This window comes from Danio rerio, chromosome 13 (genome assembly GCF_052040795.2).
Source record: "Danio rerio strain M-AB ecotype USA chromosome 13, GRCz13ab, whole genome shotgun sequence".
In the NCBI taxonomy this organism is placed as follows: Eukaryota; Metazoa; Chordata; class Actinopteri; order Cypriniformes; family Danionidae; genus Danio; species Danio rerio.
The window spans coordinates 38,265,515-38,293,319 of NC_141033.1; the positions used below are offsets into that span (position 1 = coordinate 38,265,515).

Below are 27,805 nucleotides of genomic sequence, written 5' to 3' on the forward strand. Positions count from 1 at the left end.
TGACAGCATATTTTAGGTCACTAAGTTAATCATATTCTAACTTAATTTTATAAGTTGCACAAGCTGTTTAGGTGACCTAAACATGATATAAGTTTAATGGACTCATTCGTTCATTTTCTTTTCGCCTTAGTCCTTTTTTTTATCTGGGGTCACCACAGCGGAATAAGCCGGCAACTTCCAGCTGCAACCCATGACTGGGAAAAATCCACACACACTCATTCACACACTTTAGAAAATTTTGCTTACGCCAATTCCCCTTTACCACATGTCTTTGGACTGGGGGGTGGAAACTGGAGCACCCGGAGAAAACCCACACAAACACAGGGAGAACATGCAAACTCCACACAGAAATGGCAACCGACCCAGCCGAGGATTGAACCAGCAACCTTCTTGCTGTGAGGCGATCGTGCTACCCATTGCGTCACCGTGACACCCTCAATGAACTCATAGGGGTAATTTGATTCAGCTTAAAAATGAAGGCAGCCAGGATTTTTTGTAGTCATAACCCACAGAGAACCTTCATAAAAACAGAGACATTCAGTCATTCATTTTCTTTTCGGCTTGGTCCCTTTATTAATTTGGGGTCACCACAGCGGAATGAACCGCCAAATTATCCAGCATATGTTTTATGCAGCGGATGCCCTTCCAGCTGCAACCCATCTCTAGGAAACATCCATACACACTCATTCACACACATACCAGCGACCTTTTTGCTGTATTTTCAGTATTTTTTTAGTCATGGGCTAGTACCGGTACGGGTCTATTACTTCATTTTTTATTTACTTATTTTAATTTTAACAATAGCTCACGGTAATTAAATAAGGTAAAATAAAATCACTTGAAACCGAAAGTGAAACAAGTAAGTTGGTATCGTTAACCGGAACACACGCAATTTGAACTACATGACCACTAGAGGCCACACCATACACCACTATGGAAACTTCGAATAAGGCGTGAGAAAAACCGCGATTTTACACAAAACACCGTCTAATCGTCTCGATTTTACTCCCTCTTAACCACTGGTGTTTTGTCTTTTAGAGAAAAACAACGGTTATTTTAGCAGGGACAAGTGGCTTTAAGTTCGATCAGTGTACGTGATGTGAAATGGAAAACCTGAAGTGGATCACTGGCCGAGTTGCTACAGAACACAACAAATCAACCTGTCAGTCGCTCCACTCCATTCATATCTGGCACTCCAGAACTGCGTGCAGTCTGATGCGAGAGAGAGAGCGAGGGCGACCTAGCTAGACTACAATTTAAATAAGAGGTTTATAATCAATATATTTAGACAATACGAACACAAATAAACTAAAAGTGAAAGCGCTTTTTTATTTAATGACAAATTAACAAATTAAAGGGAATCACGTATAGATAAATAGATAGATGTAAACAAATATAAGCCAATGTGTCTGACGTAATTTACATGAGCGCGACTGAGCGGTGAGTCTCATCTCTCGCATCTTCGCGGGCACATGGCAGGCTCCTCCACATCTCTGCTCCTCCTCTCATTGACTCTGGCTAGGAATTTGGGAGAACTTGGAGGAGATATAACGTTACGTCACTGTAGGGCAGGACAGAAAGCTTGACTGCATTGGTAGGCTACCGGCATGACATTTTAGGATGGGAATCATATAATTCAGCCCCCTCCGCAGGTCCAGCTTTATATCCGAGTCTGACTGACATGGACTGAGCCGTATAAAGGGCTTCAGTCCAGTAGTTGCCAGCCAATTGAACTGAAAACAAGAACTGCGTGGATGTTATAGGGACTGTGGATATTTGTCACATATTTGTTAGAAGTTTTTTTTCCCTCCTAACATTTCCAACATTTCTGTCTTAGAGGACATACATATTTTGTACTGATTCCGCGGGATTGCACGTTACAACAGGTGAGTCTTTCCTGATTTTTATAGCCTACAGTTCTACTTTTTGGCATCCTAGACTAGTTTAAATTTCATGAGAGGAAATAATAATCACTTTCATTCCTTGGTAAATGTCTTAATCTAGCTAGCCTGCTATTAACGCTTTTAAAGACCTCTCAGCTAAAGTGTTTGAGATGTCAATCTGACAATCATTCATTTTTAGCCTGAAACTTTCACCACAGTTGCATATTATAGCATAAAGTCATCTATTCATTGATATTTAACCCAATTGGTCCTGCTGAAGGGTTCAATACCTTTATAAATTGTCTAGCAAATCTGTGTTAATGTACCTTAGAGTTGTCAACTTGGCTTGTATATAAATGGCTGGTGTAAAACAAACACATGACCTCAGCTGTTTAATTATCCTCTCTGAAAGACCATATGTTAAGAAGAACTTTCATAAAATTTTCACAGTTGAGGGGCATCTACTTAAAAATAAAATATTTCTCTTTTAAGACTCCTTTGTCATGAAACGCATATAATACATCTAGATTAACACACACGTGCCTAATTACATACATACGTGCATATACAGTGCTCAGCATATATAAGTACACCCCTCACAAATATTTTAAATTCATATTTTTAATAGGAAGCTATACAATAATATTTTTGTGCATGTACATTAGATTAGGCATTACTTAAGCCAAATCTGGAGTTTACCTAAAAAAATAGCTTACGATAACGGTCCAAAGACTAGTACAGCCATATGTTATGGAAAAATATTAAATAACAATTTAAAAGAGAAGCAAAAAAACAACAAAAAACTAAACAATTAGAAAAATTTAGTTGAAATTTTTTAGGTTGCATTTATTTATCTATTTATTTATTTGCAATATTTTGCTTGATTTTAATTGTATTATCTTTAAATTTCTGAATATGTTTGGCGACCTAAATATATATATATATATATATATATATATATATATATATATATATATATATATATATATATATATATATATAGCCTTGCCTATATTCACTGAGAAATAGATAAAAATATCAATTTTCAAAGTGGAGTGAACTCACTGTATATCTAACTTTTTAAAAACATGCTATGTCTCGTTAAGCAATTTATGCAAAATCTGTAGTGAAATTGGTTGTTAATATGTTGTTTTTAAAAAAATATGTCTGTGTATTTTGAAGGAGTTATGATACTCAGGAGTAACCTCTGCTTGTGGCCTTTGCTGTTACTATGTATCAGAGCACTACCTCAAGGTAAACCCAAGATCCCCCTGTACACGCATGGTTTATGAATACACAGTTAAAGTCAGAATTATTAGCCCCCCTTTGATTTTTTTTCTTTTTTTACATATTTCTCAAATGATGTTTAATAGAGCAAGGAAATTTTCACAGCAATTCTGATAATATTTTTTCTTTTGGAGAAAGTCTTATTTGTTTTATTTCGGCTATAATAAAAGCAGTTTAAAAAATGTTTAAATCAATTTTAAGGTCAATATTATTAGCTCCTTAAAGCTATTTTTTTTCGATTGTCTACAGAACAAACCTTCTTTATGGTTTGCCTAATCACTATAACTTACCTAATTAACCTATTTAAGCCTTTAAATGTCATTTTAAGCTGAATACTAGGGTCTAATTTCTAGTGAAATATTATTTACCGTTATCATGGCAAAGATAAAATAAATCAGTTATTAGAAATGAGTTATTACAACTATTACGTTTAGAAATGTGTTGAAAAATCTTCTCTCTGTTAAACAGAAATTTGGGGAAAAAATAAAACGGGGGCTAATAATTTTGACTTCAATATTGTTTCCTGTTATTTCTATATCTGAATTTGAGATGTCCATCTGACACAATACATAATCTTTTGTGCCTCCAAGCACATCTGTGTTTGATTCATTTAGAGAGTCTCTATGTGGTATTAAATGCAAAGCAGCTTTTGCATTGTTTTCGACCTGATGAATGATGTCATACTTTCCTGAAAATGTTCAATGGGCTTATATAATAATCAAATAAAATGTACATAATCAGTTGCAACTTGCTGAAACGCGTATATGCTGACTCATTCAAAGATGGCCTTGTGGAAGATGAATCAATCTTCGATCTCTTCAAAATCAGCGGCATTAGCAGAAAAACGATTGGAGCCAAGCTCTTCAAGGGCCACGACTGGGACTCACCGGCATATCGTTTCATCCGCTTTGACCACATCCCAGCTGTGAGCACCCCGGCGCTCCATCAGATCCTTAAACAGGTCCAGAACAATGAGGGCTTTGTGTTTGTGGCCACCATGAGACAAGACAAGGGCTCCAGGGGCACCTTACTTGGAGTGGAGGGTCCCGGAGGGCTCCGTCAGCTTGAGATAGTGTCCAATGGTCGCGCCAACACACTGGATCTGGTCTACATGGTAAAGGGATCCCAGAACGTGGTGTCCTTCGAGGATGTGGACCTGTCTGATTCGCAGTGGAAGAACATCTCGCTGTACGTTCATGGGGAAAACGCTCACCTGTATGTGGGCTGCAGCCTCATAGACAGCGTGATCCTGGATGAGCCTTTCTATGAGCTCCTGCGTCCAGAGGGCAGCCAGATGTTTGTGGCCAAGGGATCTATCAGGGAAAACCACTTCAGGGTAAGACCTGTTCTTCTCTGTGAACATCACCTTTGAATTCTTACATTATAAATCAATTTATCATTCATATATACAGTAAATGGTTCAGTTTTTTTAAAGAATTGGTTTATTTAATTACCTTTAAATTTAATTAAACTGAATGTAAACATAAGAAGATGAGATAAACTCTAATTTTCTTTTATTAAATAAAATTTCAGAAAGCACAGCACATAGAGGCATTTACACCAGAACTTCTCTTTTATATACTTTATACAGTTGAAGTCAAAATTATTAGCCCCCCTTTGAATTTTTTTTCTTTTTTTTAATGTTTAAAAGAAACTTCTGGAGAAAGTCTTATTTGCTTTATTTCAGCTTGAATAAAAGCAGTTTTTAATTTTTAACAGCCATTTTGAAGTCAAAATTTTTAGCCCCTTTAAGTTATATTTTTTCGATAGTCTACAGAACAAACCATTGTTTTACAATAGCTTGCTTAACAACCCTGACCTGCCTAGTTAACCTAAATAACCCAGTTAAGCCTTTACATGTCATTTTAAGCTGTATAGAAGTGTTTTAAAAATTAGTAGTAAAATATTATTTACTGTCATCATGGCAAAGATCAAATAAATCAAAGTTCAAAGTTGTTAGAAATGAGTTATTAAAACTAATATGTTTGATAAAATGTTGAAAAAAAACTCTTCGTTAAACAGAAACTGGCGAAAAAATAAACAGGGGGGCTAATAAATCAGGAGGGCTAATAATTGTGACTTCAACTGTATATATGGATTACTAAATATGTATAATAAAGGGGTGGGCAAACTCGGTCATGGATGGCTGGTTTTCTACATAGTTTACTCTAACCACAATCAAACACACATGCCTATACTGTAGCTTTCTAGTAATTTTGAAGACACTGCTTACCATGGTCAGGTGTGTTTGATTAGTGTTGGAGCAAAATGCTGCAGGTCACCGGCCCTCCAGCACTGAGTTTGCCCACCCCTGGTACTGTATAATCTAATGGATTTACTTGAAATGGGTTTGAGGAAAAAAAATTATATTTGTTTTATTCAACAAGGTCTGATAACATTTCTTCCCAGATAAAAAAAAACTGTAAATGACAATTGTTTTTTTTCAGCAAATAATTCTTTCTTAAACATTTGTTCAAATTTGGAAAAAAATATCTTTACTAGTTAAAAGAATAAAACTTAAATCCTATTTTACTTAAACATTCGACTATAAATAGTATAGAAACACTGAGCATGTTTACATGGACACCAATAATCTGATTTTAATATGATTAAGACAATACTCTGATTAAAATTCTACCACATAAACAGCAAATTTTAAATAATTTAATCTGATTAAGGTCATAATCGAACTAAACAGAAATCGGATTAAGACATGTGGAGTATATCGATTTAAGTAGCATTATTTAAGTGCAGTACAGACATGTAAACACCGCAATCAAACTATTATCGTCGTGTAGGACTTTTCACCACATTTTGCGACAGGATAGTCTATATAGACACGGCTGTTTGACTATTCTCTACACCTACCGATTCAGTTAAGGACCGCACACACAGTTTTTTCACCTTGCACATGGGGTATCAACTTCCAATTAAGCAACGCTCTTCTAGCAGTTCATACTTGCATCCAATGTCACGTTTGTCATGGGGGGCATGCATAAAATGAAAGTGAAAGTGCCAAACTGCGGTAAAAGTTGACAAATTCCAAATGAAACACCAGAAATTACATGAAACTCCGGAGGAAACATGGATAACACAGTGACGCAATGCCGCAAATCGTATTATGTGGGATAACATGTAAAGCAGGATCATGAAAGGAACATTCAAAAAGCAGCTCATGTAAACACCTTAATCATATTATTGTCTAATTCATATTAAGACAACTTATTTGATTACTGATGTCCATGTAAACATAGTCACTGAGATATTTCAAGTGGTCTTTTTCCAATTTTTTCCATAGTAGGTATATATTATTCATTTTAATAATATGAAGATCACTGACATAATTAGTCAGTTATAATTAGTAATTAGCCAATTAAAAATGAGCTTTTGAGCACTGATTTCTGTCATTCTGTCATTATTTAAGAGATTAAAATGAGAGATTGTCCAATATTGATTAATATTATTTGTATAAAAATATATATTTATAGATATTTTTATTCTGTGTAAATTAATTAAATATTAAAATCAGTGCAAAATATAGTTTGTAAAATAATAATAATGATAATAAAATAAGAATAGAAATAATAATGTTGACTTGTTGAATGTTACATTTATCCAATCAATAAAAGAAACTTTTAGCAACCAACTATCAAGTAGACCTTAATTTGCTAATTTAAAGCATGAATAAAAGCCTATTTGTATGACAAATATTCAAATAAGTGAGCAAGAGACAAAAATCTATGTCAGAATCAGCCAATAGTTATTTTTTGAATTACTATCATCCAATAAAACTCTTGTCAGAGCATCTCTAATTTAAATGTGATTGTTGAAAATGATCATACACTACTTAAATTTCATTATAACGGACCTGCAATCTTTGTCATATTACAGGGCTTACTGCAAAATGTTCAGTTCCTTTTTGACACTCCAATAGAAAACATCCTGAGAAACAAAGGCTGTGAGATTGCCAAACCTGGTAAGAATTCATATATCTTCAAACTTGGAAGTATAAAGGCCAAGGAAAACCTTGCAGTAGTTCCTGAAATTTGTCATGAAGCATCTGCTTTTATGATCTCTGGCTTGTTTTTTGTGCTGGATTGCTGTTTTAGGGCTTGGATTAGTCTCTCGTATAATGCACAGACTTCTGAATGTTCCAGGTTTCAGGAGCTCCATTGGATTTGTGCAGTTCATGATCAAATTTGTTTTAAGAGAGTTGGTATGTTTTCCATTGGATTCAGTTTTCATTTTAAGCTCTTCTGGCTTTCACCTAAGTGGGTCACAAAATCTGCAGATCAGAGCTGTGGAAATTTCTGACCGTATTACATCATGTTTACGGGAAACGCTCATGTTAGTGTGGTGGTGTAAGGGTCAACCAGTTTGCACATGCCATAAAGAGGATAGAGATTGTCATATTAATATACACTGGCAGGTTGTGCATGCTTTAAGGGAAGGTGGAAAAATGGTGGAAGTACACAGTCATAATTTTATACATGCACATTGTCAGATCCCAAACTGGCTGCTTCAACAGATTTCTTCTCTCAAGTTCTGGAGAGAGTTACAGGCCAGTTTATGAAGCAGCCACTTGTTGTTTGTGGGCTAGTGCTCCATTGCTCCATACGTATTAGCTTTTATGATGGTTTTCTATGATTCGTTCTACATCTATGCTTCAATGTATGCTGATTTGCACCACAATATTGTAATCTAAGATAGATTAGATCATTCAAACTGACTTACAACATTACTGGAAGCAAAACAATGTGTGAAACTGAATAATCTCCAATATTCTGCATTAGACGCAACTGTTTGCTAGAATAAATGAATATTCTTTTGTAAATAAAAAGTATATAAAATTGATCGGAAAAATAAACATTATTATTTACAGCAAATTCAAACTAAATTAGTTAATACTTTTCAAATTTATCATCTAAAGTATTACTTTCTGGCTGTATACACTGTAAAAAAAAGCTAGTACAAAACCATACAGTAAGTCTTATTTCCTTTCGCCTTTTCTTGTTCACTCAACTTTTGAAAACATTAGTTGCACTGACCTAAAATGTCTGAAGTTGAGTAAACAAAAAAACTCATAATCCTTCTTTTTGTTTTTTCTTGTTAACTCAATTTTTGAAACCAGAATCTGGTTCCTCCATTTGAATTATAGTTTGACTATTTGGTTTGTCATTTGATTTTTTACAGGATTTTACTGCATTAATCATGAAAATTAAATATCAAATACATTTGGTTTCTCATTTGAGAATGCATTATGATTTATTATTTGTTGTTTAAGCATTTGATTTATCATTTGGGTAGTTGTTTTGGAAAGTTTAAGTTATTATTTGATCTTTTTTGGCATTTGAACTTTCATTTTGTTAGGAAAAAACGTCCATATATATATATATATATATATATATATATATATATATATATATAGGGCGACGTGGTGGCGCAGTGGAGAGCATGTTCGCCATACAGCAAAAAGCTAGCTGTTTCGAGCCTCAGCTGGACCAGTTGGCATTTCTGTGTGGAGTCTGAATGCTTTCTCAGTGTTTGTGTGGGATTTAATTTTCCTCTGGGTGCTCCCGTTTCCCCCACAAGTCCAAAGACATGTGCTATAGGTGAATTGGGTAAGCTAAACTGTTCATAGTGTATGTGTGAATGAGTGTGTATGGATGTTTCCCAGTGATGGGCTGCAGGAAGGGCATCCGCTGCCTAAAACCTATGCTGGATAAGTTGGCGGTTTATTCCGCTGTGCCGACCCCAGAATAATAAAGGGACTAAGCCCAAAAGAAAATGAATGAATGGTCTTAAAAGGGTCTTAAAAAGTCTTAAATTTGGCTTGATGAAACCAGAAGAAACCCTGTTGTTGCTATTAATAATAATGACATTAATAATATTTTTGTCGTTGTTGTTAGGGTTAGAAATATTGCAAGCTTTAGGAGAGGGTGCTCGCTGCAGAGCCATTTGAGCAGAGCTGAGCTCCAGCGAGGGGGAGCATGAGCTCTCGTTCTGCCTCCTGTAAGCTGTTTTAATGCGTACACCAACCCCACCCCTAACCCTACCCCCAGTGACATCACTCGTAGAAGAAGTGCAAAAAAGGTGGAGCTGAAGCTCAAGCTCCCCCTCGCTGGAGCTCAGCTCGGCCAAATGGCTCTGCAGCGAGCACCACTTGAGCTTTAGAACCAACTCAAGTTGGCTGAAGCTTTTTTGAGTGAACTTGCAAGATTTTGCTCACCACGGTTTTTCTAACTTAATGAAGAAATTTTTGATTTAGGTTAAGTAAATGTGTTAAATGTAGTTGTACAGACATTTGTACTGATTTTTGCCAAACCAGCAACAAAAAAAAAGTAATTTCAACTTTTTTTAAGTTGGATTTTTTTGTGTACAGTTAAAGACAAATTATTAGTCTTCCTGTGAAAGTTTCCAAAGTGATGTTTAATAGAGTAAGGACATTTTCACAGTATTTTTTATAATACTTTTTCTTCTGGAAAAAAGTATTTTTTTTAGCTTGACTGGAATAAAAGCAGTCAAAGTTAACAATTAATTGTCAATAAACACTTTTAATGGCAATGTTATTTGCTAACTTAAAAAAAACTTTTAAATATTTTTTCCTGAATCTTTTTATGTTATTTAAGCCTTTAAATTGCACTTTAAGCTAAATTACTTGCAAAATAACTAGAAAAATATCAATGCAAAGTCATCAATGCAAAGATAAGACATTAGTTATTACTGTAAATTATTAAAACTCTAAAAAAGTTTTAAAAGTCTTTCTTAAAATCCACTTGACAAATATCTGAAAAATAATGCATGTTTCACAGGAGAGCTGATCATTTCGTCTGCAACTTTGTATCTAAAGTACTGGGATAGCTTAAAATGGCTTACTGTTGAGCCCTGATTGCAGTTTAATGCTGCAAAGAGTGCTGAGACAGATTATTTGACAAGTAAATAAACGCGTTTCTGGAGTGTGCAGAAATAAGTAGTTTTAGACCATTGCAAAACTAAGCTTTGTGTGAAAAGTGTGGCTGTGAGTGTTTCTCTAGCACTGCTGCCTCAGTTCCCTTTTAATTGCAATTGAATAAGTATGCTTAGGATATGTGCAGTCAGAAAGGCTTCCATTTGCACTGCCAACAGGGATGCGTGCCAACTGCTGAACGTCAGGATGCCAATACAGAGGTCCCTATAAACTCTCTAGTGCCCCAGTTTAGGAGTGCCACGTATTGCTAAATAAAAGCTCAACTGAACAGCACAAAAGCTCTGCCTAAAAAGTGGCTGAAACAGACACATGCACGCACACTTATTTTCCCAGCGTTGACTGAAGCCCCCCGAGAGATTTGAACGAGTTCAGCAGTCTCTAAAAAGCTGCTAACCCTGCACGAGTCTCAAAGGAACCACTGGAGGTAACAACATGGCTCCCTGATTTAGTGTCTCCCGTCCTCCATTAATCTGGAGAAAATTTACACAAATGACCCCAAAATGGCTGCAGATATCTAATGGGAGTTTTGGCATTATGGACAGCATTCCTCTGCTGTTGCGTATCCCCAGCCCCGCCACCTTCCTCCTTTTTTAAGACAGACTTTAAAAAATCACTATCTTCCTTTAAGTGTTACTTCTGCACATTTATTTTACTCACATTAGAAATGTAAAGAAAGAATGATATATTTGAATGTGTAGGGTGTGGAATATCCTACAAGTCTGTTAAGTGCTTTATAATCCACGTATCTCTATAAAATTTGTGCCGCTGTATTTTGTCTGTTCGTTAATAAAGAAATGCTCATGGGGCCTTGGTAAGATGTGTTAAAGTCTTTTTTTTTTTCTCCTATTTCAAGTTATGGGAAGTAAATGCAAATGCGTTTTCTGATTCATTGCATTATTCTGTCTTTCAGAGGAAGTTAACGTGGTTAATGAGAGTACAGAATCTGTGTCTGTCGGTACATCTATATCTACCAACTTCATTGGGGAGAAGGAGAAAATAGCATCAGACGTGTGCGAGCGCTCTTGTGAAGAGCTCAGTAACATGGTCCAGGAGCTCAAAGGTCTTCGAATCATCGTGGGCAATCTCATCGATGGCTTGCAGAAAGTGGTAAAATAGTTTTACTTCATTTACTGTGCTTGGTTTAAAGGATCTGTTCTGAAAAGGACACACAATTAGAACCGTTTTCCCATACATGAAGGTCACAAAAGCACCATAAAGGGGTCATAAAAGTAATACGACTTGTATGCTATACTCTAAGTCTTCTGAAGTTGTGCAATAAAAACACCTTGAACACCTCCATTCTACTACATTGCATGGCAAAGAGTGACCACAGGTCTTTCTAAGAAAAAAAAAGGAAGTGGAATGACTTTCGTGGGAATCTGTTTTTGTTGATCTGAAATGTAAACTTTATTTTGTTGGAATATTTAATTAATTCCTTGCATGTTCAAAAAAGGGTCAGGGAAGGGATTTCTTCAATGTCAAAGATTTTAGTAATTTATTGGATACAAATGAATAATTCAAGGAACAGAATCCTGGTATCCTCAATGCATTGCAAGAATTGCATTTAGGATGTGTGCAGCAATTTACATTTCCTGACTCCAGCTTTTATTCTCAGCTGATATTAACAGGTGGAGTTTAGTGGAATTCGTCATTTGTAAATCATTCTCCAGTCCTCCATTGGCCGCACCCATACATACTTCCTCTTTTTCTACGAATTCTCTGCACAATGTTAAAGCATAAGAATTCTCAACTGCAAATATTCTACGTTCAGTTTCAACCCATCTCTGCTTACTGGAAGTTTAGCTGCAGAGCTCAAGTTAATTTTTAGACATTCAGGTCTTTGCATTTCTATCAGCTTCATCTACTTCTGCAAAAAAAAAGCTTCATTAGTATGCAAGGACTATCACACTCAGAAAAGAGGTTTGTTAATAAATCACCTTAAGCACTCCAAATGTTTAATAAAAAGAAAAGAGATCAAAGTAATAAAAAAACAAATCTTTTTTTCACAACAGTGGGCGAACTATAATTTGTAGAATGGTATTACAGATTTAATATCTGACCATGTATGCAAAAGTTCTAGTCTAAACACAACCATTAAAGGAGAACAGGGCTGAAGAGGCAGTGGAAAACGTGAAGATGTGGGCTGGGGTTTTATGATTTGTTTTAGAGGGAGATAGGAAGTGTGAATAGGAACCAAAGTCGTGTCTGGCAGCGTTTAAACAACCTCTTTATCCTCCAATGGGAGCTTCCCAGCGATGAGAGAGTCTGGGCATAATCTCTGGGAAATCTAGCCGCTGGATGCTGCGGGTCCCAGAGGCTCTTCCAGACCTTGCGGTGTTCTGTTTCACAGCCTGACACTCATGGCTGCTACCTATGCATTTAGTTCTCACCCACACATGCACAAATTAATTCATCAGCACACTGTGTGCTTCTGTGTTATTGTGTGTGTCATTTAGAAGGGAATAACCTTTCCTCCCTTTTGCATTCTTCTTGTACTTTTCCCCTCCCTCAACCTCTTGTTCTGTCTCTTTTCTCTTTCTCAACCCATTACTCATGGCCACAAATGCATTTTTTTCCCCTTTGCTATTATCTCTCAGAACTACAAGTTCTGGTAAAGGTGTTTAAAAGAGAAAGAAAAATAGAACAATAAAACAAAAAGCAAAGACTGAAAAAAATAGCATTCATTATTTAAAGCACATATCGTAAGACAAGGAAACTACATTGAAATCAGAAGTCACTTGAGGACATTTTACTTCAGCATGGCATTCAGCCAGAAATCTCTCTTGGGCTCTTTTAGAGATTGTGTTAAAGGGCTCGCTAGACTTTATAGATATACTTTTCAGAAGATTGATTTATTTATCTTATTTATTGAAAATATCTGCATTTAGCACTGATATATTAATCACAAAACTATTAAAGAGCCCCAATTATGCATTAGAATGGTCATACTTTTGTTTTGGGGGTCTCCAACAACAGGCTGATATAAAACTTATTCATTGTCTTATAATATGCATTTATTTTTACCTAATTATCCCAGCAACTCCCATATGATTAGTTCAGCTATTCATTTGTTCCCAAATCCCTTCTTAGCGCGATGCTAATCTGCACTCACTGGTCCGTTGTGTCTGTTGCGATTGATCAACTGCGTTCAGCGTGAGACAGAAAGAAATGCCCACCACGACTTATCAACATTGTGCCCAATGCAGGAGTGCATCAATGCAGTCTTTTTAACACCAGCTTATTGCTCTATTCTTAACCATAAGTTATAACATTTACACACATTCAGTATTAATCCACACAGTGGCAAAAGCTAAACTTTTTTGAAACTTGACCACCGTACATGTGTAGAAAAGCTGACAGTGGCCATTGCAACGACAAACAGCAGAGGGTGTTTAAATTTAAATCCGTGAAGAAATCGGCATGTGTCGTTTATTCATCCTGCATTTAGATGCCATATGAGAATATAAAGAGTTAACCAGATGTAGTACAAGCCACGTGGAGTGGTTACAAGTAATAAAACACAATTAAATACATATTTTGCAAGCTAGAGAAAACAAGGAGGCAACCATTTTAATTGCACTTACTTACACTTGTGAAATTGAGGAAGAAACTGATCCATGAACTGTGTACTGTAAAGTTCCTGTCAAGCTCTGACAAAGTCCCATACATCAATAGTCTTTTCTGATCCTTCCTTTAACAAACGGCCAACGAATCAACCGTTGTAGACATGTAGATTGCTAAAGCACTTATCAGAAAAATGACAGGAACACAGCACAAGGCTTGGGCTATAATGCTGGGGTATTTTTGCAAAAATAACTCTTCATTGACTCTTCACAGCCTCACTTTGGTTAGGGAAAATAACACTTACTTTCCCCTTACACTTCAGAGCACAGCGTCTACGTGACATGATTCAATCAGTGTTTGCTACAGTGTTTGTCTTCTTTTTCTTTTTACAGTGTTTGTGTCCGGGGCTAGGGGTTTCAATTTTCCCAGGTCGGCGAGCACAACAAATGGGCTGGGCTTAAGTTCCGTATTACCGTTACGCCGGCACGGCTAAAGATTCATTCAAATGCCGGTTCATTCAAACCACTACGAGTCGACTCTTTTATAGACGAATTAATAGTTTTAAACATGGTGCACTTTCAGATTTAAGCCTAAGCTGGATATTTCACTTCACTTAGAGCTGTGTTGGAAGTCATTTTCAAAAACCCATAATAGAGGCTCTTTAAGGAGTTTATAACGTCAATAATAAAGTTTATTGAGCAAATCAGCATATTAGAGTGATTTCTGACTGTGACGCTGAAGCTTAGATTAGTGACTGCTCAAAGCTTTCCCTCCTAGGAATTACATTTTAAAATAATTTGTACTGAAAATAATTTATAAAATGTTTTTTTTTTCTTTGGTTAGCATAAAATACATTTTTTCAACAAACATTTTTAAAAACATTTAAACCATAGCATGCATGGAAATATTCCCTATCAAAAATATATCATTTTCCACAGCTTAAAAAAGCGATCTGACAACTGGAAAACCAGTTATTTCCAAAGTCAAAAGGTCACAATGATAAAACCTCTTGTTCTTTACAGTCAAGGACTACATTCTCACTTCTAGCTGCACAGAAGCACGCTCATTCCATTGTGGTTTAAATCACCTCTATTTATCTTCATGTGGAAGACATTGACAGAAGCATTGCCTCCTCTTGACCGCTTGTCCATCTGTCTTGCTGGGTTAGACTGAGGAGAACACCGTGATGAAGGAGGTGCTGGGAAACATGAAGAACATCAAAGACAAGCGCATGTGCTGGCAAGACGGCCGTCTCTTTGAGGATAAAGAGGACTGGGTTGTGGACAGCTGCACCAAGTGTACCTGTCAGGTAGGAAGAACAGTGACGTGCGATAAATGGAAGAGAAACAGCAGTCTGTTATTTTCTTAATGTTTTCCGGCTTTATCTTGCAGGAATCAAAGATTGTGTGCCATCAAATCACATGTCCACCAGTAGCATGTGCCAGCCCCACTTTCCTAGATGGCGAGTGCTGTCCACTGTGTCTGCGTGAGTGATATGTCTGATATATTGATGATTTGTCTGGTATTCATCATTAAGAAATCTAGAAAACTTAGACAGAATTGTGAACTCTTGTTATAATAATACAATTTACAGTGAAGAACAACATTAGACAACAATTTTTAAAAAATGTAAGAAATTTTAGTTGTGGCTGTACCATAGTAGTAAAACAGTGAGACACTTCAACCAGAAACCCTTTATTTTGAGGAAAACACATCATCAAAATGACAACAGCAATGACCAACCCAGGCTCATCTGATTACCTACCGCTATATACATTTCTGAAGAAAGCGAAATACATCCCTGAAGCTAAATATTTTTGCAGTTTTTGTTTTCTCAAATTCGCCAGGGACCGCTGTGTACGCTTTTTTAGATCTCAAATATCTCTCACAAGTGCCATTCACACCAGCTCTTCTCACATCAATCCACCAAGGGACCGCTGTTGACTAACTCTCTGACTGACTGACCAACCGACCGATCCCCCCCCCACTCTCTCCCTTCCCTAAATCCAACCAATAGTATTTTAAAAACATAGACTGACCCGCCCACTCACTTCCCTAAACCCAACCTCAATGTTTTGAAAAGCAATCCAAAAAAAAAGAAAAGCCCTCATCTGATTTTTACCATGTTTTCAGATTTTACCATATTCTCACCCTGTCAGCTGTTTAGCGAGAAAAGGAACAGCATCATCACACCGTAGCCTTGGTTTTAAAGACAAAATGCAGCCATACGTAGCTCTGGCTACTTAATTCACAATCTCCAGAGTTGTATACAAGGCTACATTTTCAGAATAAGCCTATGTTGTCAATGACTGTAGCACAAATGAGGATTACAAGTGAAATTACACACTGCAAAAAAATGCCTTTCTTACTTAGATTTTTGTCTTGTTTCCTGTCCAAATATCTCAAAAGTCTCAAGTCAAAAAGTTCAAGAAATTGAACTTCTCAAGAAATTTAACATATTAAGAAATTCCTAAATCAAGACAAGCAAAAGATTTTCTAGACAAGATTAGTTTTCCTACCCCATTAGCAAATTATAAAACTCACTTACTTTTTTTGCACATCATTTTTTAAAACAAGACAAGATTGACAATATTTTTTGCTTGTCTAGAAAACGCTTCTTGATTTAAGATTTTTTTTATATTTGGATTAGAAACAAGACAAAAAAGTAAAAAAAAAGTAAGAAAATGACTTTTTGCAGTGCGGCAGTAAAACATTAGCACGGTATGGTGTGTAGAAGACCTGGTGGAATATTGGTCTTCTGCCAGCTTCTACTATGGTTTGCTGACTGCAGTGAGGTTTTTAGCCATAACTTTGTTCCCAATGATTTTCCAGAGGTTTTCAGACAGGTCTAGATCAGGGCTTAAGGAAGGCCATTTCATTATTTTATTGATTTCAACTTTAAGTAACGGGCAACACAGTGGCTCAGTGGTTAGCACTGTTGCCTCACAGCAAGAAAATCGCTGGTTCGAGGCCCCGCTTTGGTCAGTCGGCGTTTCTGTGTGGAGTTTGCAAAGGAAGGACATCTGCTGTGTAAAACAGATCCTGGATAAGTGGACAGTTCATGCTGCTGTGGCGACTCCTGATGAATAAAGAGACTAAGCTGAAGGAAAATGAATAAATTAACTTCAAGGAACAGCATTACCTATTTCCTTCATGAAATTCCTGAGAGACTGGCCTTCTTGGGACTTCAATGAATTACTGACATTGGAAAGATGCAATATGGCGGTTCATTCTGCTTTGGCGAACCCTGATTAATAGAGGAACTAAGCATAAAAGAAAATGAATCAAATATGTAACATTGTCGACAAACACTATTTGCAACTTTATTTTGTTCAGATCTTTTTACTAACATTTTGGTCAATAAAACAACAATTTCAAAAAGATTTGAAAAACAGAAACAAATTATCTTTGCTTCAACAGAGCAGAGCTTCTAGCCCCACTGCACCATTTTTATACAATACATTATCCACATTTATAATCTTTTTTACATGATGTTGTGATATATACATTCATACAATGCTTAAAGGGGCTAATAATTTTGTCCCTAAAATGTTTTAAAAATTTAAAACTGCTTTTATTCTGGCCGAAATAAAGCAAATAAGACTTTCTCCAAAAGAAAAAATATTATCAAACTTACTGTGATAATTTCCTTGCTTTGTTAATCATCATTTGGAAAATATTTAAAAAAGAAGAAAAAAAAAGTCGAAGGGGGCTAATAATTCTGACTTCAACTATATATATATATATATATATATGTGTGTGTGTGTGTATGTGTATGTGTATATATATATATATATATATATATATATATATATATATATATATATATATATATATATATATATATATATATATATATATATATATATATATATATATATATATATACTCTGCTTCAGAAATATTCTTAAAGGGCACATATGGTAAAAAATCTACTTTTCAAGCTGTTTGGACAGATCTGTGTGTTGGTATAGTGTATAGACCGTCATACTGGGGTGATATGAACACACCCAGTCCTTTTTTTTCAATTTAACTACAAAAAAAGGGTCGGCCAATTGGAGCTGTTTTCAAATCGATCGCACCATTACGTAGGTGTGCGATTCTCCCCGCCCACCGAATTGATTGACAGCTGCGCGCATTAACATGTTCCGGTAGTCGCAAGTATATGTCAACAAGACCAGACAGACATACGCAAAGCAACCGGGAATAAAAGGTCTGTTCTGTTCGCTAGGATCAGCAATCATCATCAAATGTGATTAAGAGTAAGTTTCACATGTTTAAAGTGTTTTAAAACAGAGTATGTGTGTAATTAATTACAGCGTTTTACTTCAGCTTTACTTCATCAGCACAGCCGCGTGTCAGAACAATTATAAAAGAAGACGCTTCAATCCCGGTTTGTGGAAGTTAAATCAGGTTTATTTTGTACATTAGCATAACAGATATCCACAAAGTGCTTGAGGTTAAGCTAAGCGCGCTCTGTCTGCCTGCCTGTGTGTGTGTGTGTGTGTGTGTGTGTGTGTGTGTGTGTTTGTGTGTGTGCGTTAACTTTGTAACGATATTGTGTGTGACTCATCAATGCAACTTCACAATACTGATTAGTAAAGGTTAGTTCTTACTGTAGTATCTCACAAACGCTACGTGAGACCTCCTTCCTTTAAGTCTGTTTGTTGTCTGACGCAGCTGAGGGAGGAGGCATGTAGAAACAGTGGGCGGGAAAGAATTGGCTTAAAGGCGCAGTACGACAAAACCACCCCCTGCTGGAAATCGGTATAAGACAGCATCTTGTAAAAGGTATAATGAAAAATCTGATGGGTATTTTGATCTGAAACTGTATATACACATTCTAGAGACGCAAAAGACTTATATTAAATCTGAAAAAAGGGGTAACCTAGGTGCCCTTTAAAGCTGCTTTTTTACTGTTTTTTATTGAATAGGCATCAAAAATGCTCTACAGATAATCAAATTGTTACATAAATATTATGTCTGTGAATATTTTAGCACAAAAAGACTACATGTATTTAAATATGTGTTCTCTACATATCCGTTTGATTGAGTGGCAGGCCAGCATGCAAAGAGGCTTTCCTCTATGTTTTCTCTTCTCTAATAATACAGAACTGTTATTGTTTTAAAGGCGCTTGTGTTTGCCAACCACACATTTTTATGATCCTCCAGTAACAAGCATTACTGTATGTTCCCATGCTCTGAAGTGGGTTAAGAAAGATGATGTCATGTATAGCTTAAGCTCCAAAACATCAGAGGCGAATAAACAATGTTGCTCTTTAAATATACCAGCAACAAGAAGCACCATGAAGGGTGTGGTGGTGGGGTTTGACTCGGGTGAGGTTTGCGTAAGGATACTCATGCTAAATGTGCTTTTTTGTGTGTACAGCTAAAGACAGCGAGGACGGCTGGTCACCTTGGTCTGAATGGACAGAGTGTACGGTCACATGTGGGACGGGCACGCAACAAAGAGGCAGGTCATGTGATGCCACAAGTAACCCCTGCAGTGGCCCATCTATCCAAACCCGCAGATGCAGCTTGGGAAAATGCGACAGTCGTGGTAAGACTTAGTTTGGCAGACATAACCTGCACACTTTCTCTGAACACCTGCTCTTTAGTCGTAGAGATTTCAAATGCCCTTTATCCATAAAGTCTTTGGAAGGACACCAACAGTGGTTTGAGTGGTATTGGACTGAATCCTGTTGCTTGTGGCTTTAAGAAATACAGTCCGTCACCTTATAACTGCTAGTGCGCAGTTTGTTGTCTCCCTGGTTTGTTTCAGGTGTGTAAGGGCAAATCGCAATCATAAAAAAATCCACTCATTTGTAACATCTCCACCATTGTCACATTATCGAGACAGCTGTTAAAAATAATAAAATGGAAGAAAGAGAATCAGCTCACGAAAACCATATTCTACTTTTAGCTTCTGCCAGAATCTCTAAATCTGTATGGGGAAAAACACATTTTGGCTGTTGCTTTTGTTGTTTTGAGCTTTTGAAGGAATAGTTTGTCCAAAAATGAGAATTTGGTCATTAAGTTGTAACATACTTGAATGACTGTTTATTCCCTATAAGTCAAAAGAAGATTAAACTATTTGCTCTTTGAATTCAATTACAATGAGTGCTTTTGTGCTTCAGAAAGATGCAAACCCACAATGAAAGTCTCAATCAAATGAGGCTCATTGGAAAAAATGCATATGTGCCTGCAAAAGAATATTACAAAGTCATTCCAGCAGACTCACAACGTCATAAAATGTTAATTAATATTAGGTTAGATTTAAGTCACCAACGTGTAAGGACAATGTTATTTTGACGTCTAATAATGACGTGAAATGACACTGATATATTGTTGATGTTTAGATTGTGTTGAAAAGTCACCAAAATCCAACACCAAGTCAACATCTTAAACCAGCATCATATTGATGTCAAATACTGACATTTATTCATCAGGTACTGCAACTAAAATCCAACGTCTAATAAACGTCATATTGGTAACGTTCACACAATGTCAAGTTTTAACATCATTAGACGTTGATATTTTGTTGCATTGGAAAGTGACCAAAATGCAACGTCTATCCGATGTTGGACATTGACGTCGGCCTGACGCTGGGTTCTGACGTCAAACCAATTTTCATTTCCAAACAAAATGCAACATCCCACGTTGTTGGGGTACAATGCAATCTGACATCCTGTTGACGTCCTGTGCCTGCTGAGATTGCACATTTCGCTACACATTAAAATCTGAATGTAGAGTGAGTGATGCATTTACAGTTGAAATCAGAATTATTAAACCCCCCTTGAATTTTTTTTCTTTTTTAATTATTTCCCAAATTATGTTTAACAGAGCAACGAAATTTTCACAGTATGCCTGATAATGTTTTTTTCTTCTGCAGAAAGTCTTACTTGTTTTATGTTGGCTAGAATAAAAGCAGTTTTTAATTTCTCAAAAGCCATTTTAAGGTCAAAATTATTAGCCCCCTTAAGCTATATTTTTTCGATAGTCTACAGAACAAACCATCACTATCCAATAACTTGCCTAATTACCCCAACCTGCCTAGTTAACCTAATTTACCTAGTTAAGCCTTTAATTGTCACTTTAAGCTGCAAAGAAGTGTCTTAAAAAATGTCTAGTCAAATATTATTTACTGTCATCATGGCAAAGATAAAATAAATCAGTTATTAGAAATGAGTTATTAAAACTACTTTGTTTAGAAATGTGTTGAAGAAATCTTCTGTCCGTTAAAGATAAATTGGGGAAAAAATTAACAGGAGGGCTAATAATTTAGGGGGTTTAATAATTCTGAATTAAACTGTAGTTTGTCCTAAATGAACCTGAAAGAAAGGAAGATTTTTTTTATCAATAATCTGCCCCATAATCATAATTTGTGTAAAAAGGACTAAATTTGTCTTCTACTGCCACTAGTGGCCATTTGTTACAACCCCTTCGTTTGAGTTGCAACAAAATAGAGCTCAGGCAACAAAATGATCTGTATACGACTTTTTTATTATGCATAGAACTAATAGAACAGCAAATCAAGCAAACAAATAAATGTCTAGGGATAAATAAAGATAAAAAACTTAAGATATGTTAACAACTAACTTTAACTACATGATATAAATAGTTCAAAACGAAACCATAAGGTTACAGAACGAAAGAGATGGTCTTGACAGGAGGAAGCCCAAGTAGCCACACCGTCCTCCAGAAGCTTGCACAACACTCTTATTTATATGCTTTAAACCAACTGGTGAGCAAGCATGCATCCAATCAGGGCCTTCTACATCCAAACTGGAATCCTAGGGATACACACCATTTCAGGTAAAAACTGCCATGAAATTTATATACAGTAGGTACAATAGAGTTTAAATGTACAAGCTAATATAGGAAGTTAAAATAAAAAGCGTAAAAATATGGATCAAATTTATAATGCTTTTGTGCCCTTTAAATAGTTCAAAATCTTCTGTTTTGACTTACATTAATGGAATAAAAAATTGCAACAAATTCCATCTGTACAAATGTGTCTTATTATGTTCTTCAGTACAGAGGAAATAAATCCATATGCTTTGAAACAACTTTCAAAAGTTGTGAGAGAATTTTTGAGTCAACCGGGCCCATATCAACCAGTTATCACTGATTAATAATGACAACAGAGCCATGTAGGTTTGGCGAATGTAACAAGTGCTCAAGAAGTAATAGGTCCTTTTACCATGGCTTGCACTCACTTACATACATTTCATCAAAAAGGTTATTGCTACTGATTGAATGTTGCATCACCTAAAATCCTATTTGTCACACTAAGCAAACAATAATTTTAAGATATTTCCTTGAAGAATGTGACATGATACTGACCTGTTTTTGTGGCAGGTTTTGTAACAACATGGGTGTTTTCTTTCAGCATCGGTTGTAAATATATATATGAAGCTTGTGCTAATAGATAAACTCCTTTCCATCAGCCAGGGAATGAGCTGGTATTCATCACTTAAACTTGGGGAGGTTTTAATGAGCGGCATATGGCTTTTTGTGGTGTACCAATGCTAACTCTGGCTTACAGCTGACTCAAATGTTTTGTTTTTTTTTTATAAATGACAAATGTTACCAGCTGGTATTTTGGACAGACGTGGACAAACTGGCCTTTGTTGCATTTACTGCTCTAAAATATATACAGTTGTCAAAATGATTAACCCTCCTGTGAATTATTATTTTTTTTTTTTATATTTCCCAAATAATGTTTAATTGAGCAGGGAAATCCTACAGTAAATCCTATAATATTTTTACCTTTGGATAAAGTCTTGTTTGTTTTATTTTGACTCGAATAAAAGCCATTTTTTTATTAAAAAAAACAAAAAAAACATTTTAAGGTCAATATTATTAGCAATGACTTGCCTAATTACACTAACTGGCCTAGGTACCCTAATTAACCTAGTTAAGCCTGTAATGACACTTTAAGCTGAATACTAGTAAATTAAATGAATCCACATATTGTTGGTTTTATGCTATCAAACACATGGACTCATGGGAACAGGAGAACAGAGCTGACAGTGTGTGAGCAGACGCAATTAATGCTTATTGTGTCACTGCTGGCCTGAATACACCATCAGCTTTCTCCCATGTTGAAACCCAAAGATGGATGAGCAAGAGGTGGTGGGTCCAGGTGGTCATTGCTTCATCATGTGTACTGACAGGCATTCCTGTTGTGTCATTCTTGGATCTCATGCTTCGTACTAATATAAATGTAAGATGTCATTGTTTGCGCAGGTTTGTTTGCTGCTTTATCACAGCCTTTAATTCAGGACAAAGTAATGATGTTTATTAGATAAGTGCACCTCAGAATATTGTTTTAACCCTTTAAACCTCTGGTAGAAGCTTGGATTTTGGCCGTAGTTAAGTTTTATTTTCTAATATATTTTGTGAAGTTTATAAACAGCGCTAAATATTGTATGCACAAAGCGTCTATATAATTTGAACAATTATGCTGATCAAATTGTTCTTGCTCTTTATTTTGCTAAATGATGTTAAAAACAAAGCATATAAACGTCTTCACTGACTTTTTTTTTACTTGAATGGCTAATTTTAGCTATTAGATTTTAATAACAGATTGGTTTTTATGCATAGTTAAGTTTTATTGTAGAATTCGTTTTTTGGGATGTTCATAAATGCCACTTAACGATGCTATTAAACACCAAAAATCTACTTATTTTTTAAAATGATGCACATCTAATGAATGTTTCTGTTCTTCATGTGCTCTTCATTACTGAATAAGGGGCTAAAATCAAAAAATTTATATGTCTTCAATGACTTTTTTGCTTAGTTGAATGTATTCATGCAGAATACAAATGATTCTTACTTTCAAGAGCATTTTTGCAATGGTATTGTGCAGATTGAGCAAAATTTATATCTGGCCAAAATTGCTTAAAGGTCCTGTGAAGTGCTTTGAAATGTGCAGTTTTTATTCGATGTTTGATGTAATCTCAACTGGCAAATGAATTGAGGGTGAGACTCAGAGAAGCTCTTCCCCTTTTAAAAAAAAACAGCCAATAGAGTTTCATTTTATTTACAGCCCTACCAGTGAGAGTGGTTGAGCTCAAGTACATTAAATAAAAGCAAATGAGATGCGTCTTGAAGGTGGTGTGGCATATCAGATACTAGAGAGCATTTGATTGGTCATAATTTTATGAGAAACTGAAGTATGAAGTGACATGAAAAAAATTGTTGATCCATTTAGGCGGAAGCGACAAACTGCAAGCTTGGATGTTTATAACAGTTGTATATTTTCTACACACAAAATTTTGTCAGTTTTAGAGCACACTAAATCACTAAAACTGACAAACTGAAACTAACATCTACAATTTTTTATACCTTTAATTAAACACACGTCATATCATCATTGCATCTTCCAAACTCCAGAGCGAGATTTCCTCATGGACTTGAAGGCAGTAAACAAACAGTATAAAACTCTGGTAATTATTCTAGTTCTCTGACTTTCATTCCAGTTCGTCAAGATGGTGGTTGGAGCTTGTGGTCCCCCTGGTCATCTTGCTCTGTGACGTGTGGAGAAGGACAAATCACACGAATTCGCCACTGCAACTCTCCTGTTCCTCAGCTGGGAGGAAAGGACTGTGAGGGCAGTGGGAGAGAGACGCAAAAGTGTGAAGCTAAACCCTGTCCAAGTGAGCACTTTTACATTTGTGTACACTAGACATAGTCTTGTAAAATGAAGCTGAGACCATGTGCATAGTGTAAGTTTAAAATCATTTCAATATTTGTTTTCTCCTACTAAAGGCAAGAACACCTGTCATTCACATGTACATTTTTGGGGCTTTTCATGAAGTGGTATTTAATTTCAGTGTAAAGAAAATATTCAAAATACACCTTTAAGTGTTTACTTTGTCACACTTCATCCTTTGCTGTAGCTGTTCACTTCAAATACAATAGATTTATTTTCTCAAAATTAATGTTTTTCTTCTGACTAAACCATAAATCTACTTTATTATCACATGCACACACTAAAATGACCAGTTTTATTCATATCTATATTCTGAAGGGTATTACAGAGGGATGAACTCATGCATAGTTTAATTTGCCTGATTATGTACAATATTTCATTCTACAAATAATTATGAATTTATATATATTTTTCTGACTGTTCTTATTTTCCGATTTACAAAATAGATTTTGTAAAAACCTTTGACTCTAATATGGCTTTAATTATACATTCTTCCTCTTGTAGTTGATGGAGCCTGGGGCCCCTGGTCTCCTTGGGCAGTCTGCTCTGTCACCTGTGGTGGAGGAACGAGGACACGAACACGTGTGTGTAACAGCCCTCGTCCACAGTATGGAGGAAAGAAATGCCCTGGAGATTCCGTAGACACTAATGCCTGTAATAAACAGGACTGTCCTGTGGGTATGTTACCTTTATATAGTTTGGCATTTACACTACCTTGTCCCTATTGTTAAGTTCAATTTTCGGTCATAATAAAACTAGCAGCTGTTGTTTATTTAGATGCATGTTTTTATGCTACTTTTAAACTATTGATTACAATAATACGTAAAGGTAAATAAACATCCATTCAGGTTCAAGAATGCTCCTAATTACTGGACTAAAAGTTGTTTATTTAAGCCATAAGTCAAGCAAGGAATCACACATTTGTGGGATTTCTTTTTTTTCACATATATCGGGAACATTAGTTTTTAGTTCCAGGGCTGATAAATAATGTTATTTGAAACATTGCTATATGCTATAAAGAAACTCTAAATCATAATATGCGTTCAAAATATAAATTCTATATAAATTGCACTTAAAGATACATACATAAAATGGTCCCAACAATTTTTCTTATTATAAATGTGTGTTACAACATTAATGATCATAGCCTGAACACTATAATAATTTAATAATAAATGTAAAGTATATACATATCTGATCTAGACCACAAAACCAGTCAAATGTTAAATGGGTATATAGCCAAAAATACATTGTATAGGTCATAATATATGTCAGAAATCCTTAAAATATTAAGTAAAGATTATATTCCTTGAATATATTTTGAAATATTTCTACTGTGAATATATACAAACTCAATTTTTTAATAGTAATGTGCATTACTAAGCACTTTATTTAGACAACTTTACAGGTAAATTTCCCAGTATTAATTGTAATGTAAATTGGGCACTGGACAAGGGAGTGCGGATCCAAACGCAGGTTTAGTAATAGTTGTCAGGCAAGCAACGATCAACACAGGGGCAAACAGATGTATACAGAAAATCCAATCATGGTCAAATATCAGGCTAGAGGTCAGAAGGCATTCAGCAGACAACATAAGTAACAAGTTAACTCATAGTGCAGTAATCAGTCCATGAGCAGCTTCAGCTGTGTGAGTCTAATCAATGGAGATTTGGAGCAGACGTGTGTGTGTTGCATGACTTTATATTGTAGTCCATGCACCAGCAGATTTGTACTTCTATGCAATCTGTGAGTTTACCAGCGATCTGTAAGGATTAGATCACTAGTTATTATGATATTTATCTTTTTTTTAACTCTCAAATTCCAGATTGACAATTTGTTCTTACTTTGGCAAATATTATCCTATCCCAACAATACATCAATGAAACGATGTTCAGTGGTATGTACAGAGTTAACATCTCAGTACAAAAAAGAAATACACATATATATACACACACACACATTATGGAAAATTATTTAATAATTATTTAATTTATTAGATTATTTGTTATTGTAATTAAAATTTCCATGGAATATATTTTAACACAAACTAAATTTTAAATTGTAATAATTTATCCTTTTAGACCAACAAGTTATGTATTGTATGAGTTCAGTAGAGTTGTAAAGTGAAGTGAAAGTGAAAGTCGTGACGTGGCCCATCCAAGTGTGCACACACACAGCAGCGAAAACACACTGTGGCCACACACCCGGAGCAGTGTTGTGTTGAGAAGAAATGCATATCAATCCAATGAGTAATCTTCTGGCCTTTCCCTTTTCATTTATTGTCTGCTTCCTCAGATGGTTGTCTGTCTAACCCATGTTTCGGGGGTGTTGAATGCACAAGCTCTCCTGACGGCTCGTGGGAGTGTGGTCCGTGCCCTCTCGGCTTCCGGGGCAATGGAAAAGTGTGTGAGGATGTCAATGAGGTACAAAGAGAACGAGCGCTGGGAAAACCCTAATGAAGTTAGAGCCGTGTGACAAGCGATTGTTATACTGCATTGCTCACAATTCAGCACGGAAAGCAAAGCCAAATCAAAAACACTCATCCCACAGTCATGCTATCCAAAGTTTATATGAACCCACAATGCTTTATGTGATTTACTGGTGTAAATTCTGTTAAATATTAAACAATCAGGGAAGTGTTAAAAACTAAAAACATACAAAGAGATGGCATTATTCTCCTCACAGTTCATCTTTCAAATATTTATAATATTAATAAATTACTTTAAGCAAGCCATGAAAAACCTTACAATCTTAAGCATGGATGTATATTAAATCACGGATATATATTAAATATTACTGCATTGTAGTGAATACAAAGAGAAAATATCTAAAGGAATCAAACAGAAACTCAAATGAGCTTCGCTAATATTAATGTCAGGTTAAAATACCAAGCGTAACATTACAGATAAAAATAAAGCTAAGTTAAACATACCTATCACTTAGTTATGTGTAGGGAATTATTTGTTGCACAATCTTATCATTCAAAGTGATTTCAAAGAAAAAATTCTTACCTACAGTTTAAGAGTGTACTCACACTAGGCACGGTTGTCTTGAGCCGTGCTCAGGCTCAATTGTCCTCCCTCCCCTTTCCCCTCAGCCTGCACTCACACTGTTTTTTACCTTCCGAGCCTGAGCACTCTTACGTCATTGATGTTGCGACTCGCTCAGTACAACAGATCCATCACTTTTGACGCTCATAAATGTTCATGAACGTCATAGTGCTTCAGGTTTTCTGAAGGTGCAGCTGACGTGCAGCGAGGGCTTTGCATCCTTAATAAACTATGACAGTTCGCTTTCATTAAAAAGTAAGAATGATTAATAAATCCATATAAAATGGTCCCTTAAAAGTGACGTTGCGTCTTTAGTTTCGTGCTCAGGTGCACT

The 27,805-nt window shown here is 35.8% G+C and overlaps 1 protein-coding gene across 1 annotated transcript in view; it reads left to right on the forward strand.

Moving 5' to 3' along the window:
- The first annotated feature begins 1,662 nt into the window (after nt 1-1,662).
- thbs2a (thrombospondin 2a) overlaps nt 1,663-27,805 on the forward strand; it is a 41,828-nt gene continuing 15,685 nt past the window's right edge. Inside the window, exons 1-11 of the mRNA XM_087279637.1 lie at nt 1,663-1,886; nt 3,066-3,137; nt 3,953-4,506; nt 7,062-7,146; nt 11,048-11,244; nt 14,870-15,010; nt 15,094-15,187; nt 19,091-19,261; nt 24,189-24,365; nt 24,926-25,099; nt 26,717-26,844. Of these exons, the coding sequence (XP_087135763.1) occupies nt 3,071-3,137; nt 3,953-4,506; nt 7,062-7,146; nt 11,048-11,244; nt 14,870-15,010; nt 15,094-15,187; nt 19,091-19,261; nt 24,189-24,365; nt 24,926-25,099; nt 26,717-26,844 (1,788 nt within the window). The 5' untranslated portion in view covers nt 1,663-1,886; nt 3,066-3,070. The remainder of the gene's footprint in view (nt 1,887-3,065; nt 3,138-3,952; nt 4,507-7,061; nt 7,147-11,047; nt 11,245-14,869; nt 15,011-15,093; nt 15,188-19,090; nt 19,262-24,188; nt 24,366-24,925; nt 25,100-26,716; nt 26,845-27,805) is intronic.